The sequence below is a fragment of the Vicia villosa genome, linkage group LG1 (assembly GCF_029867415.1).
Source record: "Vicia villosa cultivar HV-30 ecotype Madison, WI linkage group LG1, Vvil1.0, whole genome shotgun sequence".
Classification (NCBI taxonomy): Eukaryota; Viridiplantae; Streptophyta; class Magnoliopsida; order Fabales; family Fabaceae; genus Vicia; species Vicia villosa.
In genome coordinates this window covers 36005699-36031189 of record NC_081180.1, presented here as the reverse complement: position 1 = coordinate 36031189, position 25491 = coordinate 36005699, and the positions used below count along the sequence as shown (strand labels likewise).

The following is a 25491-nucleotide window of genomic DNA, read 5'->3' as shown; positions in this document are numbered from 1 at the left end:
CGAGATGCATTAAAACTAACGTCTTACTAAACTTCATGAAAATCATTAATCTTTTATCATTCTCTTTAATATATGTGTCTGTATATATATATATATATATATATATATATATATATATATATATATATATATATATATATATATATATATATATATATATAAGGGATATATTTACTCCAAGAGTAAGTTCACTAAAAAAACACGCGTAACAATGGAGGTTATTTAGTGGGGGGTTTTGTAAAAACCCCACAACTTATTTAAAAATTAATATTGTATTAAAAATTGTTGTGTAATTCAAGGGGTTTTTAAAAACGCCACAAATAGGCATTACAAAACGTTTCAAATACGCTAAAAAAATTTCGTCAACGCGCTTTTCCTTTTTCATTCTCCCGCTTTCCTTGCCAATCTCTTCATATCTTCCTTAATCTCTTCCCTCTTTTTCATCTAGCTGTGACCTAACAAAAACTGTTTTGCTAAATCCCTTCCCTTTTTCTATCTAATCATGACCTAACAAAATCTCTCACTTCGCTCTAACCAGTTTTCTCTCACGTTGCTCTAACAAAACCAGTTTTCTCTCACTTCGACCTTGAACAAAATATCTCTATCTCGCTCTAACCTTTCTATGGTTACTCTAAGACCCGTTGAAGCAAGTTTAAATGGTTAGCATAAGAAGAACGTTTAACTAAAAGTCAGGTATTTCATGATCCACCGTATTTAATTTTACTCTTTTCTTTTGGGGATTAGGGTTTCGTTTTCTTCCAATTTGTAAAAATTCTCCCTTTTGGTTTTTTTGGGAGTATAAGTGATACAATGATAGGATTAATGATGATAGAAATCTATGGATCCTCTTTGTTTAAAAAACCATCATTGAATATGAATATGATTCATCCCATCAAGTTTCTCCAATGGTGCCTAAAGACTTAGAATAATTGATTGCTCATGATACACCATTTTTATATTTTATCATTGTTTACCGTTAATGTTTTAATTAGTTGAAATAACATGTTTCATTCGATTCTAGGTTTTCTAATTGTCTGCCAATTTTCTTGGAAGTACAGTTTTCCCCTCATTAGGGGAAGTTAAAGCATGGTTAATTATTTCTCATTGCTCCTTGTTTTTGTTAGCTTGGAAGGAGGTCAAGAAGGGTGTCTGTGTTGAAAATCTTGCCGAGTTTGAGGCTCAAAATATGAGCAACATTATAAGGCTTCTAACTCAGGTACTAGTTTTTTGGACTTTCTTGTTCATTTTGAGGCATTTTCAAACACATCTATCCATCCTTTTTTAATTGTATGATAACACAAATTTGCAATATAATGTACTTTCTCTCTAATCTCAGTTTCAAACATGTTGTTGTCCACATTAAACATGTTAGCTACCATTAGGTTCCTATTTTATTAGATCCAATGTAGCTTTAGTTCTGGTATAGTGTAGTTTACAAGTATCTAGCTCTGCTTGTTTGTCAGAAATTAACCCATCGTTTTCTCCAAAATTGTGGTTTTTCCCTTACCATTAAACATGTTAATCACTTTGTGGAAAAACCTTAAATATTGGAAAATTAAAGATGTCACTTTTAAATCTGTCAGTATTTCTATAATTTTTATTTTAGCATTTTACTTCCTATATTGGTCGAACTAGAATTTGAACCCGGGGATTTGGTTTGAATAGGATGGTGCGCTGTTCTGGCTCGTAGGGGCTCTGTTGTGGTGTGTTTATTGCAGGTGTTCTCGCTTCTGTTGGTGCTGGTTTGGTCTTCAGGCCTGCTGTGCTTTAGCAGGGATTAGTCTGGTAGTGTTGCTAGAGCTTAGTGGCAGGGTCTGGTTCACTGTGTTGTTATCAGTAGGAGTTTTTCTTTAGTTGTGGGTTCAGGTGGATTTGTGTGAGTTGTTGATGGATATCAAACTTCTATTAGTTAATACCCCTTTTTCCATTGATGTAACCATCCAATCGCACATCTGCAACGTATAAAGTACTCACATCTACTACAAGAATCTTGTAATAGAGAGTATATGCAACTCTATGCTCTAGTAGTTAGTAACATAATATGCTCTCCAGGTTGTACTTTAGCAGAACAACTATTAGAAGACAATTGTGTTTGGTTTTAAGGAACTAGATCTTGGATCAGTCTGTTGAACAAGCTACCGCGTTCGAGAAAAAAAGAAACTATAATGAGTTTATTATTCCATAATAATGTTAATATAGTGAGGTAGTATCCAGGAATTTAATACTATTTTTTAAATCATATTTGAGTTAGAAATCACTTGTTTTAGTTATATGGGCAAGTAGACATAAACCTAATACAAAAAGAAAACATAACAGACATGAGATCTACGAGGGGCTTTGGAATCCTTTCCCTCTTCTGATTACTTTTATGAGTGCCAGCCTTCTTTTTAATTATTTATTATTCGTCGTATACTCTCATAGCATATTTTCATTATACGATAGATATCGTACTTAGAATTTGTATGAGAAGCTCTGCTATGGGTTTACCATCTTTGTTTTGATAAAAAAAATATATACTATGACCAACTTCCTTTGGATTTGAATATATTCATGGTTTAACTCAGTTTGTCTCAACACAATTATCGTGAATGGCATCATGTCATGTTTCATATACTATGGGTTTTTATTAGCATCTTCTTATGGTAACTATTTTGTTAGAAAGTTCTAGTGAGAAATGCTTACATTTAATCATATGGTGATTAATAAAAATGTTTGGTTGATTTTTCAAGTTTGTTGAAAATAGACTAATTTTTGCTCTTTTGTTTTTTCAGTAAATTCTATGTCAGTAAGCCTCTGAAGTTTTCATATGTATTAATTATATATCAATTGATGAAAAATTGATTATTTAAATATTTTATTTTTTTTAATATATTTTAATATTTTACGGAGGTTCTAAACCTCCGCAGGCAAACCGCCCCAGTTTGTTAAACCCTATACCAGCGGTCACCTATAACTCCCGCGGATAAACTATGGCAATCGTATAAGCAGGGGTTTTCAAAACTCCCGCAAAACAATTTGCGGAGGTCAAACCCCCCCGCAAATTAGTCTAAAACCCCCCGCTATATAGACGCGTTTTTTGTAGTGGTTATCAAGACTTACTCCTTATCATGACCATTGATTCTTCTCAATCTAATGGTTAAAATTAATGAGTATTATTTTTCTCTCTCTCCATATTTAATTACTTATTAATTCCATTAGATTGAAAAGAATCAATGATCACAATGATCTACTAGCTTATCTGCCAGATATGGTCGATGGAAAAACTAAACCTCTACTGCACGGACTATACTATCTACCGGATATTGTTAATAGATACTAGACATCCACTGCATGGATTCACACTCCATATATTATCAATGGGATGAATACCTCTACTACGAAGAACACACTCCCCATCAGATATAGTCAATGGACACCAGACATCCACTGCAAGGGTTACACTCGCCATCAGATATGGTCAATAGATACCAGACCTCCATTGAAAGGAAAATACCGAGCCCTTACCACCAAATATGGTCAATGGATATCAGACATCCACTATATGGATTTCATCATCCAATAGATATTTTCCATGGAGTCCATACCTCCACTGCATGAAATACATCTAATAGAGTTACAATATGGGTTATTACTCTACATAAGTCTCGAACTTGGGACAAGTAAGAATATGGGTTATTCTCAATAACATGATTATTTTCCCCAATCATAATATCATAAGTTGTTTCCATAGAAGGTCAGTTATCTTGTAACTAGATTATCGCTCGCATCCATGCAATCCGGCACTCTCGTAAATGGATGATTCGTCTCAAGCAATCACTCGTTCATGGGTACCACGGAGGTACCTATCACATTCGAGTATTAAAATCTAATTTATTTATCATAACCTAAGTTATCTTAGTAATTCCTTTCACCTAGTCATCATCCTAGGTTTAATCTCACTCACCATCATAGGATTTTAACAATTTATTTTTATTCAATTCAAACATATTCAAACATAAGTTATGAGGCACACATAAGAAAAGGAAAGTATATTCCATTCACCAAGAGCAAACATAAAAATATGTATCATCAAGCATCGTCATCATAAAGAGCTTTAAACAAGCTTTCCAATGTATTTGACCGTGTCTCATTTCAAGTTACGAAACTCAAGATATACTATTTTCAATGATGCTAGAATTTTCAAGACAGATGATTTCGCTAAGCGAGACTGGCATGGAAGAATCACTAAAATCCCACTTTTAACCCATCTTCTTCAACCTTTAACCATCCAAACAATACCCAATCATATTCTAACAAATTCAAGCATTTAAGCATCATTCTAAGACACATATGAAACCATTAATATATGAGATTCAAGTATGGCTTCTATTTACCAAAAAGGTAAAGCATTAGGCTAGTTTCCCAATGTACGCGACTTCTTGTTAATCGGAGCTACAATTCCCATCCTATGGTGAGAAATAGTGAATCAAACAATCTTCCCAAAATAGGGCATCCTCGCCTGGCAAATTCAGTGAGCCTCCAGGCGAGCTCTCTCTCGTCCAGCGAACCTCAAGTGAGGTTTGGCTGAATACCACATTTTCTCCAAATCAACTCTGTCGCCTAGCGAGGATGACATAACACAGTTTTCTAGGATGCATGAATGCTGCTAAGCGAGCTCATCCCTCGCCTAGCTAGGATTACATAATTCGGCCAAAACAGAAACTTAACAGGAAGGGGAAACAAACCATAAATCCAACACATATCATATTAATGTATCCAATAACACAAAATATCATGGTTTATCACAATAAAATATGCAAGCATCAAGAATTTATTTTATTGTATTACACAAAACAATCACATATAACATATTTTCACACAAACCATAATTTTTGAAAGCATGGATTTTCCCCCAAAGCTATATCTACCTAGGAACCCACCTCTAATAAAGATGAAAATGATGAAGAAATTGAGATGAAGTTGGTGGTGATGATGGTCCTTCCATGAGCTTTTTTTTCTTCATACTGTCTTCCTTCTCCTTTTCTCCTTTTTCTCTTCTCTTTATGTTTTCTTCCCTTCTTTCTCTTCCTTTCCTTTCCTTCTTACTAACAAGAGATACTTATAGAAATAGTAAGAGAGAAGATAAAATATCTTAAAATATATTTGTCCTCTATTAACAATTTACCATTTAAAAATGTTCCCAAAAAAGTAATTTCTTTTACCAATTACCAAAGGTCAAGCTAATTGAGTAAAGAATTAAGCTTAACTAAGCTCACTAATTACTCTACTTGTCCCAACTAACAACAAATAGAGCATATATGAACTAAATCTGTCTTAACTCATACCAAATAGAGCATATATGAGCTCGGCATGTCCCAACTGACAAGGAACATATCACTTAAGAGGATATGGGATATTACACCCACAGGGTCAAATTATTTAGTTATAAGTGGATCTTCAAGGTGAAGGAAGGAATCAAAGGTGTGATGTCAAAGAGATACAAGGAAATATTGGTCGTTGGGGGATTTACTAAAAAATAAGGAGCCGACTTTAATGATGTGTTATCTCTTGTTGTGAAGTACAAGTCCATTCGAATGTTGGTTGGAATGGTGGTAAAGTTCGACCTAGCACTAGAACGGATGGATGTGAAGACTGCTTTCTTGTATGGTATCTAGATGAAACAATCCTCGTGAAGCAACCAGAAGGGTATGAATAAAAGGGCAAGGATAATTATGTGTGCAAGCTTAATAAGTTTTTATATGTCATGAAACAATATCCTCGACAATGGAATACGAGATTCGACAAGTTCATGGCACACATAGGTTTCACTAGCAGTCAATTCTAACACCGTGTTTACTTCAGATTTTGACACGGAAGTTCACTTAAGATTTTGGTGCTTAATGTAGATAATATGCTCATAGCCAGCGACAATGTCGAAGAAGTATTGAGGGTAAAGCCTGAACTAAGAAAAGAGTTCGAGATGAAGGATTTTGTATTGCCACCAAAATCCTTGGGATTGACATTCCAGAGAGATAGAAAGCCGTTGAGATTATGCTTATATCAAGAGACATACCTACGAAAGATTCTTGACAAGTTTGGTATGTTGAATTCAAAGCCTGTTGTGACTCCGACAAATCCCCAATTCAAGCTAAGTATAACTCAGTGTCCCCATATTAAGGTCGAAAGAACATATATAAAAAGAATATTATATGCTAACATTGTAGGTTCTTTGATGTATGTTATGGTTTGTACTAAGTGAGACATAGCATATGCAAGAAGCCTTGTAAGCAGGTATATAGCTAATACAGAAAAGGCACACTGGCAAGCAATGAAGTGGATTCTAAGGTACACATGTGAGTCTCTGAGCACAGTCATGATTTATGGTGGAGCCTGTGGTGATGATAGCAAAGTAGAAATTGAAGGATTAGTCGACTCTGATCATGCAGGTTGTATAGATTCCAGACAATCTATTTTTGGATATTGTTTTCACTATGTTTGACACAATAATCAGTTGGAAAGAGACATTTCAGAATGTTGTTTCCTTATCAACCACTGAAGCAAAATATATTGCCCTCATTAAAGCTGTGAAAGAAGCATTGTGGCTTGAAGATTTTTCTAAGGAGTTGAAACTTTAAGGTCAAGCAATCATTGTTAAAGGTGATAGCCAAAGTGAAATACACTTGTCGAAGAATTCATCCTATCATGAGCGGACCAATCACATCAATTGAAGGTTTCCACTACACACAATGTTACTGATATGATCATAAAGACATTGTCATGTTGTTTACCCAAAAAAATGGTAAACAAGCGCTAGTTTCCTTTTTAAAGGTTACTTTTGCGGAATCAACTAGAATATTCCAGGACTAATTGCTTTAATTTGTTTATTACGTCTATCTGGTTTGTATTAAATGCAGCAATAACTTTAAAGTAAAAGTAAACACTGAAATTAAAGGCTTTACAGTAAATAAAAGCAATAAAAGAGCAGTAAATGTGCACTGAAAATGAGATTTAACGTAAAATGATTGCATAAATCAAACTGGTACGCATACGTACATTCCAAAGTTGCACTCGTCACTCATTATTGCACAGAGATTTGAGTTTACTTGTGTTCTGTAGAAAATGCGGACCTCAAACTATTCCTATGGAACTTGCTTAAATAGTAAAAATAAAATAACTACTCCTAACGGTCGACTGATTATCAGTCAACACGTGTCTTCGACATGCAAGATCTTCAACTGTGAGACCTCCACGCGTCCTGTGAAAACTGCCAGTAAACTGCTTGAAACTGCCTCTCAACTTCTGATGCCTTCCGACCTCAGTGCTATACTTAAACAAAACATCTAAGTTTTTTTCTGTTTGTTCTAGTCGAACCTGCATCTTGACTAAATCTAGTCGAACCTTGGTCAATGATGGTTTGTAGATAGTCGAACGACAGCTCTGACTAAACAAGACCTTTTAGTCAGATTTTCCTCTTTAGATTCTTTAATAATCTCACCTGTTTTAGAGATTATTTACCATTATTTAATAAGTCGAAATCCTAGGGTAACAAATTGCCCCCCAAACGACTTCTTTCGACTGACTTTAGGAAAGAGAAAAATGGCGTTTCAGTTCTTTCTTGGGTTTCAACTTTTGTTCTCTTCTGACGCCATGATTACTTTGCACATCCCTAGGTACTAATTATTACCTAATTCTTAGGTAGTGGGCTATAACCACTCCCCACTTTCTAAAACCAATTTCCAAAGCGTTTCTATGACATGACCTTTGATTTCACAACTTCTTTTTGCACGATTTCTGCTGACGTCATTATCAGCTTATATATATATATGTGCAGCTCTCTTCTCCTTTTTCTTTCTTTCTCGTTTACTTCTCTTCTCAAACGTTTCAGAAAGAACCAACTCTTCTCCTCTAACCTTTACCCATTTTCTTCTTCTCCTTTCATACACAACAATGGCAGCTCAACCACCAACACTACTGTTTACGCTACGGGTGCGAACCCTTTAGGGTTTATTATGTCCCGTGAAGAAGAAGAACAAGGATTGGATTTTATTCCTCAACCCAATCTTACTGAAGCCAAAGCCATTATTTGGCAAAACCAGATGTTAATCCCTTTTCAGATTACTGATAAATTAATGGCTTTCTCAGGGCCATTACCAGACCATCGTTACCACCCAGAGCAAACCACTGGTTTCTTTCCTTGCTTCCAAACCACCATGCCTATAGCTTTCGACAAACCACGTCCCCTCGACTTGAAGTTTATGGACCCTTCGCTTAGGGTGTTTCGTTCGACTCCAGCCCCTGGCAACAAGGAGTACTGGGCTTGGCTTAACAAAGTTCAAGCGAAAAAACAACAGAGATGGGAGGAATTGGGCATCTTCGACGCCATACAATTATCCAGAACTGGTCATAGGGTTTGTCCTCCCATGCTACTTGCTTCAATCTTCTTCTGGGAAGGTTCGACTAACACCTTCCACCTTCCTTGTGGAATGATGACTCCCACTCTCTTCGACGTGGCTGCCATCACAGGACTTTCGCCATTGGGTGAGATCTTCGACCCAACTCTTCCCACAGAAATGAATTTCAACTTCACCAATGCTACCATCACCAAGTATATGCAAGATCATTATGATAAGTCGATAGAAGAAGTCTCTGACGAAGAGCATGTTGCTTTCCTCACCTACTGGCTATCATACTATCTGTTCTGTCCAGGATCATTTCAGATTGCTAAAGCTTACATACCTTTGGCTGTTCAGATTCATGAAAGTCGAAGGGTCTCTTTAGGTAAGCTTCTTCTTGCTTATCTTTACCATACTTTAGGCATAGCATCTCTAAGGATCAAACGCCTGCACGAAACTCCAAAACAACTCTCTCTATCAGGACCTTATTGGCTCTTGCAACACTGGTTGAATGCCACTTTCGAGTCACACATTGGCTATACTGTCTCTCGATCTATTCTTGAGGTCATGTATGATAGGAGAGTCGAAGGTGTCAAACTTGCTTTCCAAACCCCCCAAGACGAATCCAACAGACCCAACCTTATTAAGTATGTGAAGTTATTTTCTGAATGCAAAACATTCATTGCTTCCATGGCTCCTTTCTCCAACAGATTTTTTGGGCCAACTTGGTTTAAGGCTGTTTTCCCTGGGAATACTCCAACCCTTCGAGCTCAGTTAAATGCTATTTGGGCTGCTTTTCTGACCCCAACGCTTCTCTCTCACCGTATTGAGTCGATAGGCAAGTGCTATGGGTTTGTAAGTTATCAACCAAATTTGGTCTCTCGACAATTTGGTTTGAGCCAGATGCTACCCAAAAGCCTATATTCTCATGATAATGACATTTGCTACTCCGGTCGACCGTTCACAGCTCGTCAACATCTCGACTGTCTAAAATTTTACAACAAACAATCTTTGGAACACCCAACGTTTACCTTCCAAAACTCCTACTTCACCACTAAAGAATTCAGTGAGTGGTGGTCTGAATATCACCAGCTTTTTGATGGAGATTCTTTTATCAAGAAACTGAACATTGCGTTTGACAAGTTGGAGGACCAACTTACCATAAGTAAGTATTTTATACCTGCTTTCGTTTTCCTTTATTACTGATAGCAATATTCTAATATCAGTTTTAGATCTTTCAGGGCCTGATCTCACAAATCAAATCGAAGCTCCTGCTCCTAAACCGGGTCGAAAGCGCCCCAGCACGTCGAACAACACCACCACCAAGAAAAACAAAACTGTGAGAAAGGTACTTAACGTGATCTTTAATCTTGTCAAATCTACCTTAACCTTCATTAATTATTATTCTTCTTTTTCAGTTGATAGTTCCTACTGAATCGGACGAAACTACATCTCCACCGAATCAGGAAAGTGAGATCTTTTCACGACCCCCGCTTTTGACTCCACCAAAAAGACAAAAAGTTGTAAAGAACATTCTCAAAATGGTTGTCAAGCCTCAAACAGCTCCGACAATCTCTTCGTCTCAAATTTTTCCTGAGGTAACTTAACATTCTCCTCCAGTATGTCTCTTTCAATATCTCTGTTTTCTAACACTTTTCTGAATAGAATGCACCGACTGTCGACCATACTCAGGAGAAGGTTATCAAAGTTGCTGAGAAAATTGCTGAAGCCACTCCTGACTCCAATCCTTTTAGCCCTCAAAGGACTGACGCTTTTGGAAGCAACACTGATTCGGCTAACACTTTAGGTCGAAGTCGAACAGATCCTCAGGACAAACCCATCGTCGAACAATCACCTGCCACAAAAAATATTGAAGATGTTCCTCGACCATAACCCAATGCAGCTTCTCAGTCAAGACAACATTCTATTGCTGACGATACTAGCTCCAACAGTTCTCTTAGTCAGGAAGAAATTCTGGACTTGAAGAAGACTAATCCTTTGGAGGCTCTCTTTCGACTTCAGAAGCTGCGACCAAGCTCTTTTGAGATTCCTGCTCAATCGACCAATCCTGATGTTGAGATTGATGCTTCTCTTGTCGAAGCTATATGCCAGCTGAAAGCCCATCTGAACGAACCTGAGTTTCTCGCTGTTCTTGAGAGTTCTGAACATCTTGGTGGAGAAATTTGTAAGATCTTAGATTTACTGATCAAAGCTTCTCTTCCACCAGTTGTTGTTCAATTCTTCTTTGATTTTGAGGCGTACTTCGACCAACTCTGGAGGGACCTTATGACGAAGAAGAACATTACTCGTCAGGCAAAGAACAAAGAGCGTGAAATGGAGAGGGAATGGGATGCCAGTGCAGCTTCGACCAAAAAGGTTGAAGAATTTCAGGAGAAAACTTTAAAGTTTTCTGATAAGAAGGGAGAGATCGACAACAAGATTGCTGATTACAAGGCTCAAATTGATGACCTCAACAAGAAGATTCAAAATCTTGAACAAGAGAAAATCAGTTTGGCTCAAACTGAAGAGGTCCCTTCGCCTGAAATTATTAACCAAGAAGTCTTGAAAGGACTTGGTCATGGTGAAAATGCACTCAAGTTGGAAAGTAACATTCGACAGCTTAAACAAAACCTGTCTCGACTTGACTCTAAGATTGATTTTGAGTCAACCAAGTTAGCCTATTTTAGGAACAATTTCCCTGCTTTGTAATTTCATTTTCGACTGACTGGCTATAATTTTGTAATGACCGCCAATGTGCTCTATAAGAACCTTTTGTAATGATTGGCCAATTTTTTTAGCCATTTTAATATAATCTCTTAGTTTTTTATTCTCTTATGTGAATTTCTTGAAGTATAGGTTTATATTTTTTCAAATATTTACCATTTATCCTCAAGATTCGACCATCTGAATTTAGTTTTTCAATTTCATATGCATTGTTTGAAAACACTTGCAAAATTTTAAACGGTCCTTCCCAACTTGGGGACCATTTACCCAATAACTTATTCCTTTGATCCATGGGGAGAATAACTTTCCATACATAATTGCCTACCATGAATGTCTTCTCTTTGACTTTCTTGTTGTAAGCCTTCGCCACTTTTTCCTTTTGTCTTATTAACTTATCCAACGCTATTAGTCGTTCTTCGTCTAATTCTACTAATTCATCTAACATCATATTCCAGTATTCGTCAGACGAGAGACTATTTTGTCGTTGAATTCTTGTTGACTGTAGATGAATTTCTACAGGCAATACAACATCATGCCCAAAAGTCAAACGAAATGGGGTAGTATTTATTGCTTCCTTTGGTGACGTCCGACAAGCCTAAAGGATTTGGTCGAGCGTTTGATGCCAATTTCTTGGCTTTTTTCCCACATGCTTTTTTATCAAATTTATAATAACTTTATTAGCAGCTTCGACCTGACCATTAGCCTGAGCGTAATATGGAGTGGATGTTAGCAATTTAAATCCTGTCTCTGCTGCAAAAGCTTGCATCTTTCGACCAACAAACACTGATCCTTGATCAGTAGTAATAGTTTCCGGAATCCCATATCTGTAAATAATGTGTTTTTGTATGAAACTAATCACTGCTTCTTGATCAGCATTAACTAGTGGAATTGCTTCTATCCATTTAGTAAAATAATCTATTCCCACTAAAATGAATCTTTGCTGCTTAGAAGATGCAGGTTTGATTTCTCCTATTAAATCCAAAGCCCATCCTCTAAAAGGCCAAGGTTTGACAATGGCATGCAATTCACTGGCTGGAACATGTTGAATGCCTGAAAATTTCTGGCACTCTTGGCATCCTCTTGCATATTCAATACAGTCTTTTAGCATTGTCGGCCAATATAAACCTTGTCTAAACAACAACCATTTCATCTTATGGCCTGACTGATGAGCTCCACAAACACCACTATGAACCTCTGACACAGCCAAATATGCTTCAGCTTCACTTAAGCATTTCAACAATACACCTTCAGCTGTTTTCTTGTATAAATCATTTCCTAATATCACATAGTTTAGAGCTCTGTATTTGATCTTTCGATCAGTTCCTCCAACTAGATTATTTAGGTACTGGACCAAAGGGTTTCTCCAATCAGCATCAGTCATATTGTCGATGGCAAAAACTTCCAAGGCATACAAATTTTTACTTTCAACTTTATCACCTACCCCCTCGAATTTTGACGTCGACAATTGACCTAACTTGTCTAACACTTCATGGGTTTCTTTATTCTTGATCTCGACCATATCTTCTAACTTGTTTTTAGAAACTCTATACCCAGAAGCAATCTGTGCCAATTCATTGGCAATGTAATTGTTAGATCTTGGTACATGCAAGATCTCAACATGTTCGAATTTTTCTAACAAGCGGATCACAATTGCATAATACATTATTAGATTTTCTTTGATGCATTTATACTCTTTTTTGATTTGTCGAATTACTAGCTCAGAATCACCTCGAATCTCAACTCGTGTTGCCCCTAAATCTATTAAGGCCTTCAAACCAGTTATCAAGGCTTCGTATTCGACCTCATTATTAGAGCATACTCCTTTCATTTTATAATGGAACTTTGTTGGAAGTCCTTTAGGAGAAATAATCAAGACTCCAATGCCTGATCCATTTTTGTGACTAGAACCGTCAAAAAACAACTTCCAATTAGTTTGTTCAACGAGATTTGCAGAGGAGTCGACTAACCCATGTTCGACTATAAAATCAGCCACAACTTGTCCTTTCATAGCTTTTAAAGGAACATATGTTAAGGAAAATTCAGTTAGTGCTAAGGCCCATTTACCAATTCGACTATGCAAAATAGGTTTAGACAACATATGTTTAATAACATCAAAATGAGAGGACACATACACATCAACAGGCTTTATATATTGCTTAAGTTTATTACATGAGAAGTACAAGCATAAGCATAACATTTCAATATCATTATACCTAGTTTCAGCATCTACTAAGGTTCGACTTAGATAATATATAGCTCTTTCGACGCCATTATCATCTTCTTGGGCTAACATACTCCCAATTGTCGAGCCTGATGCAGCTATGTACAATTTCATATTTTTTGTCCTATTGGGGGTAACAAAATAGGAGGCTTAGTTAAATAAGCTTTTATTTGGTCGAATGCCTGTTGATGTTCTTGCTCCCATTTGAATTGATCTTGATTCTTGAGCTTCACAAGTGGTGAAAATATCTTCGTTTTGCCACTTAGATTTGAGATAAATCTCCTCAAGAAATTAATCTTCCCCAACAATGTCTGGAGTTGTTTCTTTGTTTCTGGCGCCTTTAGCTCCAAGATTGCTTTCGTCTTGTTTTGGTTTATCTCAATACCTTTCTTGTGAACCACGAAGCCCAGGAAATCCCCTGCATGTACACCAAAAGCACATTTTAAAGGATTCATTTTGAGTCCATATTTTCTCATTTGTTCAAAAGACTGTCGAAGATGGTCTAAGTGACCATTTTCAGAGTTAGATTTGATTACAATATCATCAATATAAACCTGCATAAACTTGTCAATAAAATCATGAAACATGGAATTCATGGCTCGTTGGTATGTAGCTCCAGCATTTTTTAAACCAAAGGGCATTACTACCCATTCATAAGTTCCTAAAGCACCTGGGCATCGAAACGCCGTCTTAGGCACATCTTCGTCAACTATAAAAATTTAGTTATAACCTGAATATCCATCTAATAAACTGAGATATTCAAATCCGGCTGTGGAGTCGACTAACATTTCAGCAACCGGCATGGGATATTCATCTTTAGGGGTAGCCTTATTTAAATCTCTGAAATCTATGCATATACGAAGGCTACCATTTTTCTTTATTACAGGCACTATATTAGCTAACCATTCGACATACCTCGCAATTCGAATAAACTTGCTTCTCAGCAGTCTTTCAATTTCTACTTTGATTTTTTTCATAACCTCTGGCGCAAATCTTCTAGGAAGCTGCTTGATAGGTTTCTTACCTGGGTTTAATGGTAGTCGATGCTCCACCACATGTCGACCCAAACCAGACATTTCATGATAATCCCAAGCAAAACAATCTTTGTATTCTTTTAGGAGTCTAATCAACTTGGTTTTTAAATCACTCGCAAGCTTTGTGCTTACATATGTAGGCCTTTTAATGATTCCATCACCCAAATCGATTTCTTCCAGGGGATCTTGGGCCTGCATTCTTTTTACTGATCCTAGTGGATCCATTTCGAAACCTAAAGGTTCATCATCGTATATCCCATCAAATCTTTCGACCTGGTGATCGACTTCATGATTGTTTTCATTTTTTACCAACATGGCCTCAATAGCCATATTTTTCTCTAATTCGGCTTCTAAAGCCGTTCTTTCTTTGTTTTTGGCCAAATAAGCCGTTATTCGAGCCAGGTATTCTGACTCAGTGGTCATCATCTTTGACTGATGTCCTCTGCTCTGGAGGACTTTCATGATTCAATGGTTCATTAGGATCTTCTTTATTCCAAATGAAACCATAATTTGGGTCTAAGTTCAGATACTTAGACACACTTTCATCAGAAGAATACACCTCTTCTGCTTTGTAGCAAGGAGCTACATTTGCCAGATGCTGGTCGAAGTGTCTACGACCACTTTCTGTTTTGTAATAACTTTGGTCAGCTTCAATATTCTCCACTATACCATCTAGCCTCCATATGGCCACACGCTGATGTAAGGTCGAAGGAACTGCCCCTATGCCATGGATCCATTCTCGACCCAACAGCAGTTTAAAATTTGCCTGAGATGCAATCACCATAAAGATGGTTGACCTGACAGTCGAACCAACAGCCAATTTTACTTGAATCACTCCAAGTATTCCACTTGTCTTACCCTCATAATTAGACAACACCATATTATGGGGCCTTAAATCTTTGTCGGACTTACCCACTTTCTGAAGCGAAGAATAAGGCATTAAGTTTACAGCAGCCCCACCATCGACAAACACTTTGTTTATTGGAACACCATCCACTTTCGCCCTTATGAATAAAGGCTTCAAATGATACATCATTCCTCGACCTGGCTTCTCAAACACAGCCTTTTGTTCTTCCACTACTCCTTTTCCCATTATATAATAACAGACAGGCGTTTCTTCCACATTCTCGTCAAGAAGAAAGTCATCTTCGTTCTCAGATACCTCAGATACTCTGTCAAACTCTGCTGGAAGTACAGAGACAATTCCACAGTCGATTAACAACTCATCTGACTCTATGTCAAAGTTGTCGTCGACCTCTTCGTCCGACAATGGAGAATATTCAGGCTCTTTTTCTGTATTGAGGATCGGAGCATCATCATCAACTAGTTCTTTAATCAGTTTCTTTCCTAGGATCATTCCTGCAGCCAGTCTTTCATTTGCTATTTTAGCCTGCTCTTCAGTCAACTTCCTGTGAAAAGGCTCTGGCTGATAGTGAGAAAATCCTGCCTGCACCATTTTCAAACTTTCCTGTCCATTCTTATGGCTTCTTTGGTAACGCCTCCACTGCGTTCGAGTCATGGGGTTCTTTCCTTTGTAGTTTGGAGATATGTAGTCTTTTCTTTTAGATCCACTATCAGTCCAAGAACCTTCAGCATTTGTTCCAGCACCTTGGATCTGCCATTCTGGACGTTTACCTCTGAAGTTAATGGGTTTTACCCATTTGTCTTCAGGGACATCCGTCTTAGGACGGAAAGTCTTTGGTTTTTCAAACCTCTTCCTGTATTCTCCAGCCCTTCGACCACTATTTTCTCCTGTATACATGAACTGACGATTCTTGCCTCGACGAGGGTCGAACCTCACTTTTTTTGCAGCATCAACATTGAAAACAGCATCACATCTTGGACATAATCCAACTTGAGAGTTATTGTTGTGACACCTCTCAAGGAATTTCAGAAGGCTTTCTCTTGGTTCAGGATAAACCATGTTCAAAACTTTGCCATCAGTAGCGCCGTCTTGCTTTCTAACGAAACCATCAGTAGTTTCGACCATCATCACATCAGCAAGCTCAGTGTAGTGAGCTTCTTCGACTTGCAAAGGACCAGTATCAACTTGCATCGATGACTTTGGTTTTTCTCCAAATTGTAGCCTTTCTTCTTTCAAAGCCTTCTGCACCAAATCCCTGAAAAGGACACATTGAGAAGTTTTATGACCCAAGAAATTATGAAATTTACAAAATCCTCTTTTTTTCTTTTGTTCAAGAGGAGGATTTTTAAGTCCCGGAGGTACTATGATTTGCCCATCAGCAACCAACAAATCAAATATTTCACCACATTTTGTTATATCAAATGAATACGTTTTACTAGAAAAATTTTCATTTTTATTTTCGACCGGATTTTTATCTTTTGAGGGTTTGAGTAATTTACAGATATATGGTGGTCCTGGCTTTAATTCAGCCACGTTGACTTCTCCCTCTTCGTATTCACTATCACTATTAGAGTCGAACTCACTTGTAGTAACATAAGCTATTTTTTATTTCTTATGATATTTACTAACTTTGGCTTTTTCAGCTTTCAGCCTTTCGACCTGGCGTACTCTATCTGCCAGTTGTGCCATATCTCTCAAATGTTGGGTGTCTAATTTCTTCCTTATGGAATAATCTAACCCACCTGCAGCCATTTCGACTAACTCATGTTCAGGAATTTGTGTGAAGCATCTAGCTTTCAGTAACCTAAAACGGTTTAGATAGTCATCGACTGGTTCCATCCCCTTTCGCCTAACTCCAGCTAACTCTTTCAAACTAATCTTCGACTGTCCCATATAAAATTGCTCATGAAACAATCGTTCTAATTGATTCCATGAGAACAAGGATTGTGGAGATAAGGTCGTGAACCAAGTAAACGCATTTTTTGTTAACGAACTTGGAAAATATTTCATCTTTAGATTTTCATTGTTTGCTATTTCTCCAGCCTCTGTCTGGAACCTATCAATATGTTCGACTGTCGACTCGCCAGTTTCACCAGCAAATTTGGTGAATTTTGGGACTTTCCAACCCTTAGGCAATTCTGTTTGCCTTACATGACAGTGGGGAAACAAAATTTGGTCTGTGCAAACCTACATTTATTCCATTCTAAACTAAGATTTGTTCGACTACATTCGAGATATTATTGTGTCCAACATTGACTCTTGCTGGATATTTCTAAGAACCTGATCCGCATCTTGATGCTGTTGTACTACTCTAGGGATTTCTTGTTCAATTTGGTCTCCCTGTCTTGTAGGTTCGACTCCTCTCACATTCGACCCTTGGGTAGTCGAAAGGTTTGGTTGCGGGGGCGCTCCAAAGAAATCTGCAATTCTGGCCATTTGTCCAGCCAATATTTCATAACTTTGATTCGTATTATTTATCATGAGAGTAAATACAGTTCCCATTTGTTGAGTAAGAGCATTCACCATTTCGTGATTGCTTTCGTCCATTTGTTGTCGGATTGACAACATCGACGTATTACTCAAAGAAGGTAATGTTTGATTAATGTAACTTATACCCATAGGTCGACCCCCTGAATTTGATGTGCTTGTTGCCATCATGCTGTCGGAAAACAATGAAGGATTTGTGTGTAAACCTTGCATCATAGACGTAGGCATTCCAAACTGAGGGTTAAAACCTGGTGGAGGTAGCATCCCATGAAACGGCGGTCGTAATGGGTTAAACGGTGACCGTACATTCATTGGTGATGATACCAACGTCGCTGCCTTCGATCCACCAGTATTTGTCGTTCTGACTGGGGATGAGTTTGCGGCATTTTGTGGTGTTGTTCCAGTTATAACAACCCCTTGATTTCCAGAAAGGTCATAATCATTTGTATTAACTTCAGCCATGTTAGTTAATTTCCGACCACTTCTTAATATCATGCATAACTATTACACTAACAAATAAAAACAAACAGCAATTGACGTGTCCCACTGGGCGTGCCAATTTGTTTACCCAAAAAAATGGTAAACAAGCGCTAGTTTCCTTTTTAAAGGTTACTTTTGCGGAATCAACTAGAATATTCCAGGACAAATTGCTTTAATTTGTTTATTACGTGTATCTGGTTTGTATTAAATGCAGCAATAACTTTAAAGTAAAAGTAAACATTGAAATTAAAGGCTTTAAAGTAAATAAAAGCAATAAAAGAGCAGTAAATGTGCACTGAAAATGAGATTTAACGTAAAATGATTGCATAAATCAAACTGGTACGCATACGTACATTCCAAAGTTGCACTCGTCAGTCATTATTGCACAGAGATTTGAGTTTACTTGTGTTCTGTAGAAAATGCGGACCTCAAACTATTCCTATGGAACTTGCTTAAATAGTAAAAATAAAATAACTACTCCTAACGGTCGACTGATTATCAGTCAACACGTGTCTTCGACATGCAAGATCTTCAACTGTGAGACCTCCACGCGTCCTGTGAAAACTGCCAGTAAACTGCTTGAAACTGCCTCTCAACTTCTGATGCCTTCCGACCTCAGTGCTATACTTAAACAAAACGTCTAAGTTTTTTTCTGTTTGTTCTAGTCGAACCTGCATCTTGACTAAATCTAGTCGAACCTTGGTCAATGATGGTTTGTAGATAGTCGAACGACAGCTCTGACTAAACAAGACCTTTTAGTCAGATTTTCCTCTTTAGATTCTTTATTAATCTCATCTGTTTTAGAGATTATTTACCATTATTTAATAAGTCGAAATCCTAGGGTAACACATGTTGCATGTTTTTTCACTATATGCAGTTGATAAAGTTGCATGAAGAAAACTAGATTGTTTCTTTGATGTTGTATAGTTTGTTCCAAGGTGGAGATTTATGGTAATTGAATTGAACTCTAGGCTCGACAAGGGTTGGTTCGACAGAAGCCGAAGTCTTGCATACTGTAGTCAAAGTACGTTCAAGCATGCAGTAGTCGAAATATGCTATGTTGTTAGCATGTCGAATTTGGCCAGTATACTAGCCTAATTGTTTAAGTTAGCTTAGTAGTTTATAAATAGAATGGTTCTCTAAGGTTGTAGAGAGAGCATTGATTGTTGTTATTCACCTGTAATCTTTGAATCCTAATTGAGAAAGTGAATAGTAAAATAGTTATAACAAATCCTGAATTTTTTCTTCTTCTTCACTCTTCTCTCTCTTTCATAAAACTGAAAGGTTTTCTAGTGTTTGTCCAAAAAACCCAATCTTTTTCATAATTTTAATTTATTTTTGACGATGCACGTTACAACACATATTTTAGTCTAACGACTCAAAACTAAAAGAATACATATTATTATATATTTATTTAGTCTAACGACTCAAAACTAAAAGAATAAATATTATTATATATTTAATCTCAAGATTCCACGATTTTAATAAGAACTAATTATTATATTCTTAAATAGTTATTATTATTATTATATGAATTCCTCTAATATTCTTAAATTACATTAAATCTATCATATAAGAAAAGTCTACCATTTCCTCATCTGTTAGCTATGCCACATCAGCCTCTCTTCTCACAAAATTCCACATCATTCCTTTCCCATTGTAGGATTGAACTTTAAACCTCCAACCTCTCATGATCTCGCAGTTATTCCTTTCCCATTGTAGGATTGAACTTTAAACCTCCAACCTCTCATGATCTCGCAGTTACAAATTATTTACTTTCTCTGGCCATTCATATTCACAACTTCTTACAGCACTAATGACCTCATATAATGCTTATGCCTTCCAAGCCCTCCACCTTCCACGTTCCAAAACACTTTTATCATTACTATATATAACCATCATACTTTCACAGTATCTATCATATTCATCAAACCTAATCGTGGAAAATTTTGGTTTATACTATTTTTGCAATTACAGCCATTCCCACGACTATTCATGTGGAAAATTTTGTTTTATACTATTTTTGCAATTACAGCCATTCCCACGACTATTCATGGACAAACCGGAATTTAACTTTTTTTTTTTCATGTTATTTGCAGGTTGAATTTGTAGTGTATCATTCTGAAGTACTAATTGGCGTTTCATGTTATTTGCAGGTTGAATTTGTAATGTATCATTCTGAAGTACCAATTGGCGTCACTCCATAGTATATGGTTCATTTTTTACATGGGTTGTTTCCCATCCATATTTTCTATTTTTTTAGTAACAATTTAAATATTGTCCTAATATGTGTTTTGGATTTTTTTCTGGTGCAGACAGTAGAAAACATCGTCTATACGATTCGTTTGAAATAAATATTCTTCTTTGACTGTCCCAAAAGTTTGAGCTGTAGAAGTAGAAATCAAGTTGGCTGGTGTCAATATACATGGAGAATCTGCTTGAAATTACTGAGTTATGCTTGCGCAAGTTTTGTCAAAAATGTAGATATTATACTATGTAAATAACATGATATTTTATATTAATTCATAGAATGAACTTTAATTTTTTATATTTTAAGTGCAAATATTAATAAATAAATCTTAATTGATTGATTTTATGTATGAGTGATATTTATATTAAATCTTAGTAATTATAGAAATTGTAGATATTATAATATGTAAATAAGATAATATTTTATATTAATTCATAGAACTAAATAATACTTTAGTTAGGTCAAATTAAGAAATTAAGGTTATCAATATATACAAAGTTAGTTTTATAAAATATTACTGATATTTATTTATTATAAGGTCGAACAAAACAAAAAATAAAGATAAAATATTACAAATTAAAAATGTATACATAATTTTGAAATTTATAAGAAAATAGAATCAAAGAGTAAAGAAAAAAACATTATATTTGTTTAGGTAAATAAAGAGTTTTGAAATGAAAAGATATAAATCATTTACCTATAAAAAAATTAAATATCATAATCATTTTACTTGATTGCAACTTTAATTTTTGATTTAATCTGATTGCAACTTTTGATTTATTATTTTTAATTTTTTGATTTAATGTGATTACAATTTTTAACTTCTTATCCATAATAATCCAAGCATTATGGTCGATTTGAACGTGATTTTAAAGAATGGTTTGTTGAAATAATGAAGCAGCACACCTATTTTCTTGATATGGAAATAATTGGTATATTATTGCAAATTTTAATAAATAAATTTCATTGATTAATTGATTTTATCTTTGAGTGATATTTATATTAAATCTTAGTAGCTATAAAAATTATAGATATTATAATATATAAATAACATAATATTGTATATTAATTCATATAACTAAAGAATATTTTAGTTAGGTCAAATAAAAAAAATTAAGTTTATCAATTTATATATATATATATATATAATTTATAAAGTTATTTTTATAAAATATTATTGATATTTATTTATTATAAGGTCGAACAAAAAAAATAAATATAGAATATAATAAAATATTACAAATTCAAAACATATACATAATTTTGAAATGTATAAGAAAATAGAATCAAAGAATAAAGAAAAAAACAGTATATTTTTTTAGGTAAATAAAGAGTTTAGAATGAAAAGACATAAATCATTTACTTATAAAAAAGTTAAATATCATAATTATCTTTAGTAATCATTGATCGATTGATTGCAACTTTTAATTTATGATTTAATGCATGTGATTGCAGCTTTTGATTTCTTATTCTTTTAGTACTTACCATATGTATATTTAAATTATTAGATTTGAGAAAATATTGTACTTTTATATCTTACAAAATTATATTGTTTTTACAATATTGTATGATTTACCTAAAAATAATATAATTTTGAGTAAATATTATACTTTTGTATGATTTACCTAAAATTATCTTACTATTAAGATATAAAAGCCTTTTTAACGACCCATACCTTAAAATCAGTACGTTGGGAATAATTTAATCAATACATTAAAATCATATCAATTACTTACCAATATCTTAATTGGTAAAAAATAAATACGTTACAAATATATTTAGTACTCCAATTATATTGATGTTGTATCACCAAAAATGTGAATCAAATTATCATTAAAAATTAATAAATATAATTTATCTCACTTGATTTCCTTCAAAATTATTTAATAGAAACTTTCCAAAATAATGAATTTATCAACATAATTTTGAAACCAAATTTCATATGGTTAGAAGATTTTTAACCTCTCATTTAACAAAAGGATAAATATTATTAGATACATATTTTAATAAAATGTTTTAGGCATATCATTGCTTTTATATATTGTATTGAGTTTTTTGATAAAAAATTCATAGATATTATTATAAAAATAAAGTATATTTTCAAAATATTTAAAATACAACATGTGCCATCATCATTCTCTGTATAGAAAAACTAACTACTATTTTCTATTTTCACTTTAATAAGATTTCTTACTAATACTACTAAATTATTTAAAATATAAAATATGAAAGTTATATATATATATATATATATATATATATATATATATATATATATATATATAGATAGATAGATAGATGAAATTTTTTAGAGATTATTAAATAAAATAAATATATTAGATCTATTGACTTTTTTAAAAAAAAAATATTTATAAATAACTATGGGTGTTAATAAACATAAATAATCGAATGAAACATAAGTATTGTATGAATAAATAGTAATAGAATGAAACATAAGTAATGTATGAATAAGTAGTAATAGAATGAAACATAAGTAATATATGAATAAATAATATCAAAATTGTATGATATTTTTTATTAATCATACAATTTGTTTGTCATTTATAAAATTTAATTGAACAAGTTCATCAATAATCAATATATATATATATATATATATATATATATATATATATATATATATATATATATATATTTATCTATATATAATATAATATAATTGAAATATTACCATTAAAACTTTAATGGGTCAATTCTATCAAAATACAAAATAATATATTACGGATACACATGGGTAATTATATGGTACGCACATATGGTACTAGGGGTGGAAGTAGGCTAGGCCGATAACAGGGGCCTACAGGCTAGCCTATATAGGCTCAGGTCAAGCCATACATTATTTTTAAATATTAAAGGCCTAGGCTTTTTTATAAGCCTATTTAGTTAAAAGGCTAGGCCTCAGGCCCTAAAAAAAGCCTTTTAAGCCTATCAGGCCGGCCTATTTAAATAAATATTAATGCTTTTTTTATTATCATTATATTATGTTTTGTACTTTGAATTAAAATACATTAAATAAAACTTGGTTATGTTGAAGAACTTGTGAAAATAAGATGAAAACACATTATGGACATTGTTCTCATAAGTACATTTAGTTAGTTAGTCTATTTAAGTATTATTTTAATTGCTTATTTACATGTCTAAAACAAATAGGCTTTTATGTAGGCTAACAGGCTAACCAGGCCTTCGAAAAGGCCAGACTCAGGCCTAAAAAATAAGCCTACGACAAGCTACAGACCAGGCTTAGGCTTCTATTTTTTTGACAGGCCAGACTTAGGCTTGGCAAAGCCTAGCTCGGCCCAGCCTATTTCCACCCCTATATGGTACTGATATTAACACATTTAATTAAATGTAATAACGAGAATAAGTTTACAATTGATTTAAATATAAATAATTCCAAAACAAAAATATTTATATGTAGGAATAATTAACTATTGATTCAAATATTTTATATATGGAATAATATATTTGATTTGTAAATTGAGTTTAATCAATTATATTAAATATTTATTATTAATTGTATTATATAATTTGATAGAATATTTCTCCATTATAATTTGTCAATTTAAGATTTTTGTTATTATAAAAAATTTTAATTATCATCAAATATTTTTAAACAATGTTAAAATTAATTTATTTTTGTTTCAAAAATATCATCAAAATATTGAATATTAATAGAAACATGAAGTTACTGATAAAAAAATTGAATATTAACAGGAACATGTGGTTATTAATCAAAATATTGAATATTAATAGATTTTTTTTTAATATTAATGGGTACATGAAGTTACTAATCAAAATATCAAAATATTAAATGTATTGAATATTAACGGAAACATGAAGTTACTGATAAAAAATGGCATGTTAACGAGAGCATAAAGTTACTGATCAAAATATTGAATATTAACGAGAACACGAAGTTATTGATCAAACTATTGAATATTAACGGGAAAACAAAGTTTTTTTTTTTTTGAAAATAGAAACTTTATTAACCAAAAAGGCAAGGAATTACAAAGCGATTCGCAAATCCAGCTGCATTATAATCCTAACAACAGACATAAGGGATTATTCTAACATAAGAGTAATAATCTTAGGCTTAAGAGAATGATGGACCCAACCCCTATAACAAATTTTGTTTTTAATTTCTTGGATAATGTAATCATGATCAGCTTGGCCTCCAAAAGAAACAAGGTTCCTATACATCCATATGCCGTAGATCGTCTCTGCTAATGCAAGTTTGAGAAGAGTAGCCCTCCATCCTTTAATTGCACCATGCTCAATGCACCAAATTAGCTCCTGCTGCCACTTCATGAGGACATGGTCAAAGTTGATCCATTTTAGGATTGCCATCCATATAGATTTCAGTTCCACACAATCAAACAGAACATGAGTATTAGTTTCATCCTGTCTACAAAACACACATTCTGTGTTAGCAACCATACCATACTTAAAAATTCTGCTCTTTGTGGCCAAACGCTCATGGCATGCCAACCATAAGAAGAACATTGCTCTTGGTCTAGCCGGATTACGCAGGATAAGCTTATACCTGTAAATGCAAGCTTCTCAAGCATAGTGTGTTTTGATGAAGACAATATGGACATCAAGCTTTTATAAAGTATGTGCAAAAAGAATTTCAAGTATCAAGCAAAAATACATCATTTCAAAGTCTTGAAGAAATTGTGAAGAGTCAAGAATCAAGCTAAAATGTCAAAGGTATAAACAATACTCACTTTGACATATAATTGTTCACAAATATATTTTCATGCATATCATAAACATACTACAAAGTGTCATCCCTCAAAAGAACATTTAAAACCTTTTTCAAAGTTAAAATTCAAAATAAAGGTTTTAGGAACCGGGTTGTCCCTATGGGGGAACCGGTTCCCAGCATTCTCAGTTTTCAGTTCTCTGTATTTTACTATAGGGAACCGGGTTGTCCCTAGGTGGGAACCGGTTCCTCAGTTCAAAATTTGAAATTTCTGCTGTAACGTTCAGCAGGAACCGGGTTGTCCCAGGTAGGAACCGGTTCCTACTGAACC

At 34.4% G+C, this 25491-nt stretch overlaps 1 protein-coding gene across 2 annotated transcripts; it reads left to right on the top strand.

The window, feature by feature from the left end:
* Positions 1 to 349: 349 nt before the first annotated feature.
* On the top strand, positions 350 to 20229 carry LOC131634017 (uncharacterized). 2 transcript variants are annotated; one of them, XM_058904688.1, is made up of 6 exons: positions 350 to 693; positions 1125 to 1216; positions 1666 to 9537; positions 9605 to 9720; positions 9791 to 9970; positions 10038 to 20229. In XM_058904688.1, the coding sequence occupies exons 3-6, from the start codon at positions 7734 to 7736 to the stop codon at positions 10263 to 10265; spliced, it is 2328 nt and encodes a 775-aa protein (XP_058760671.1). In that variant the 5' UTR covers positions 350 to 693; positions 1125 to 1216; positions 1666 to 7733; the 3' UTR covers positions 10266 to 20229. The 2 variants fall into 2 exon arrangements, with proteins under 2 accessions (XP_058760671.1, XP_058760679.1); XM_058904696.1 differs by having other exon boundaries at positions 1022 to 1216.
* The last annotated feature ends 5262 nt before the right edge of the window (positions 20230 to 25491 follow it).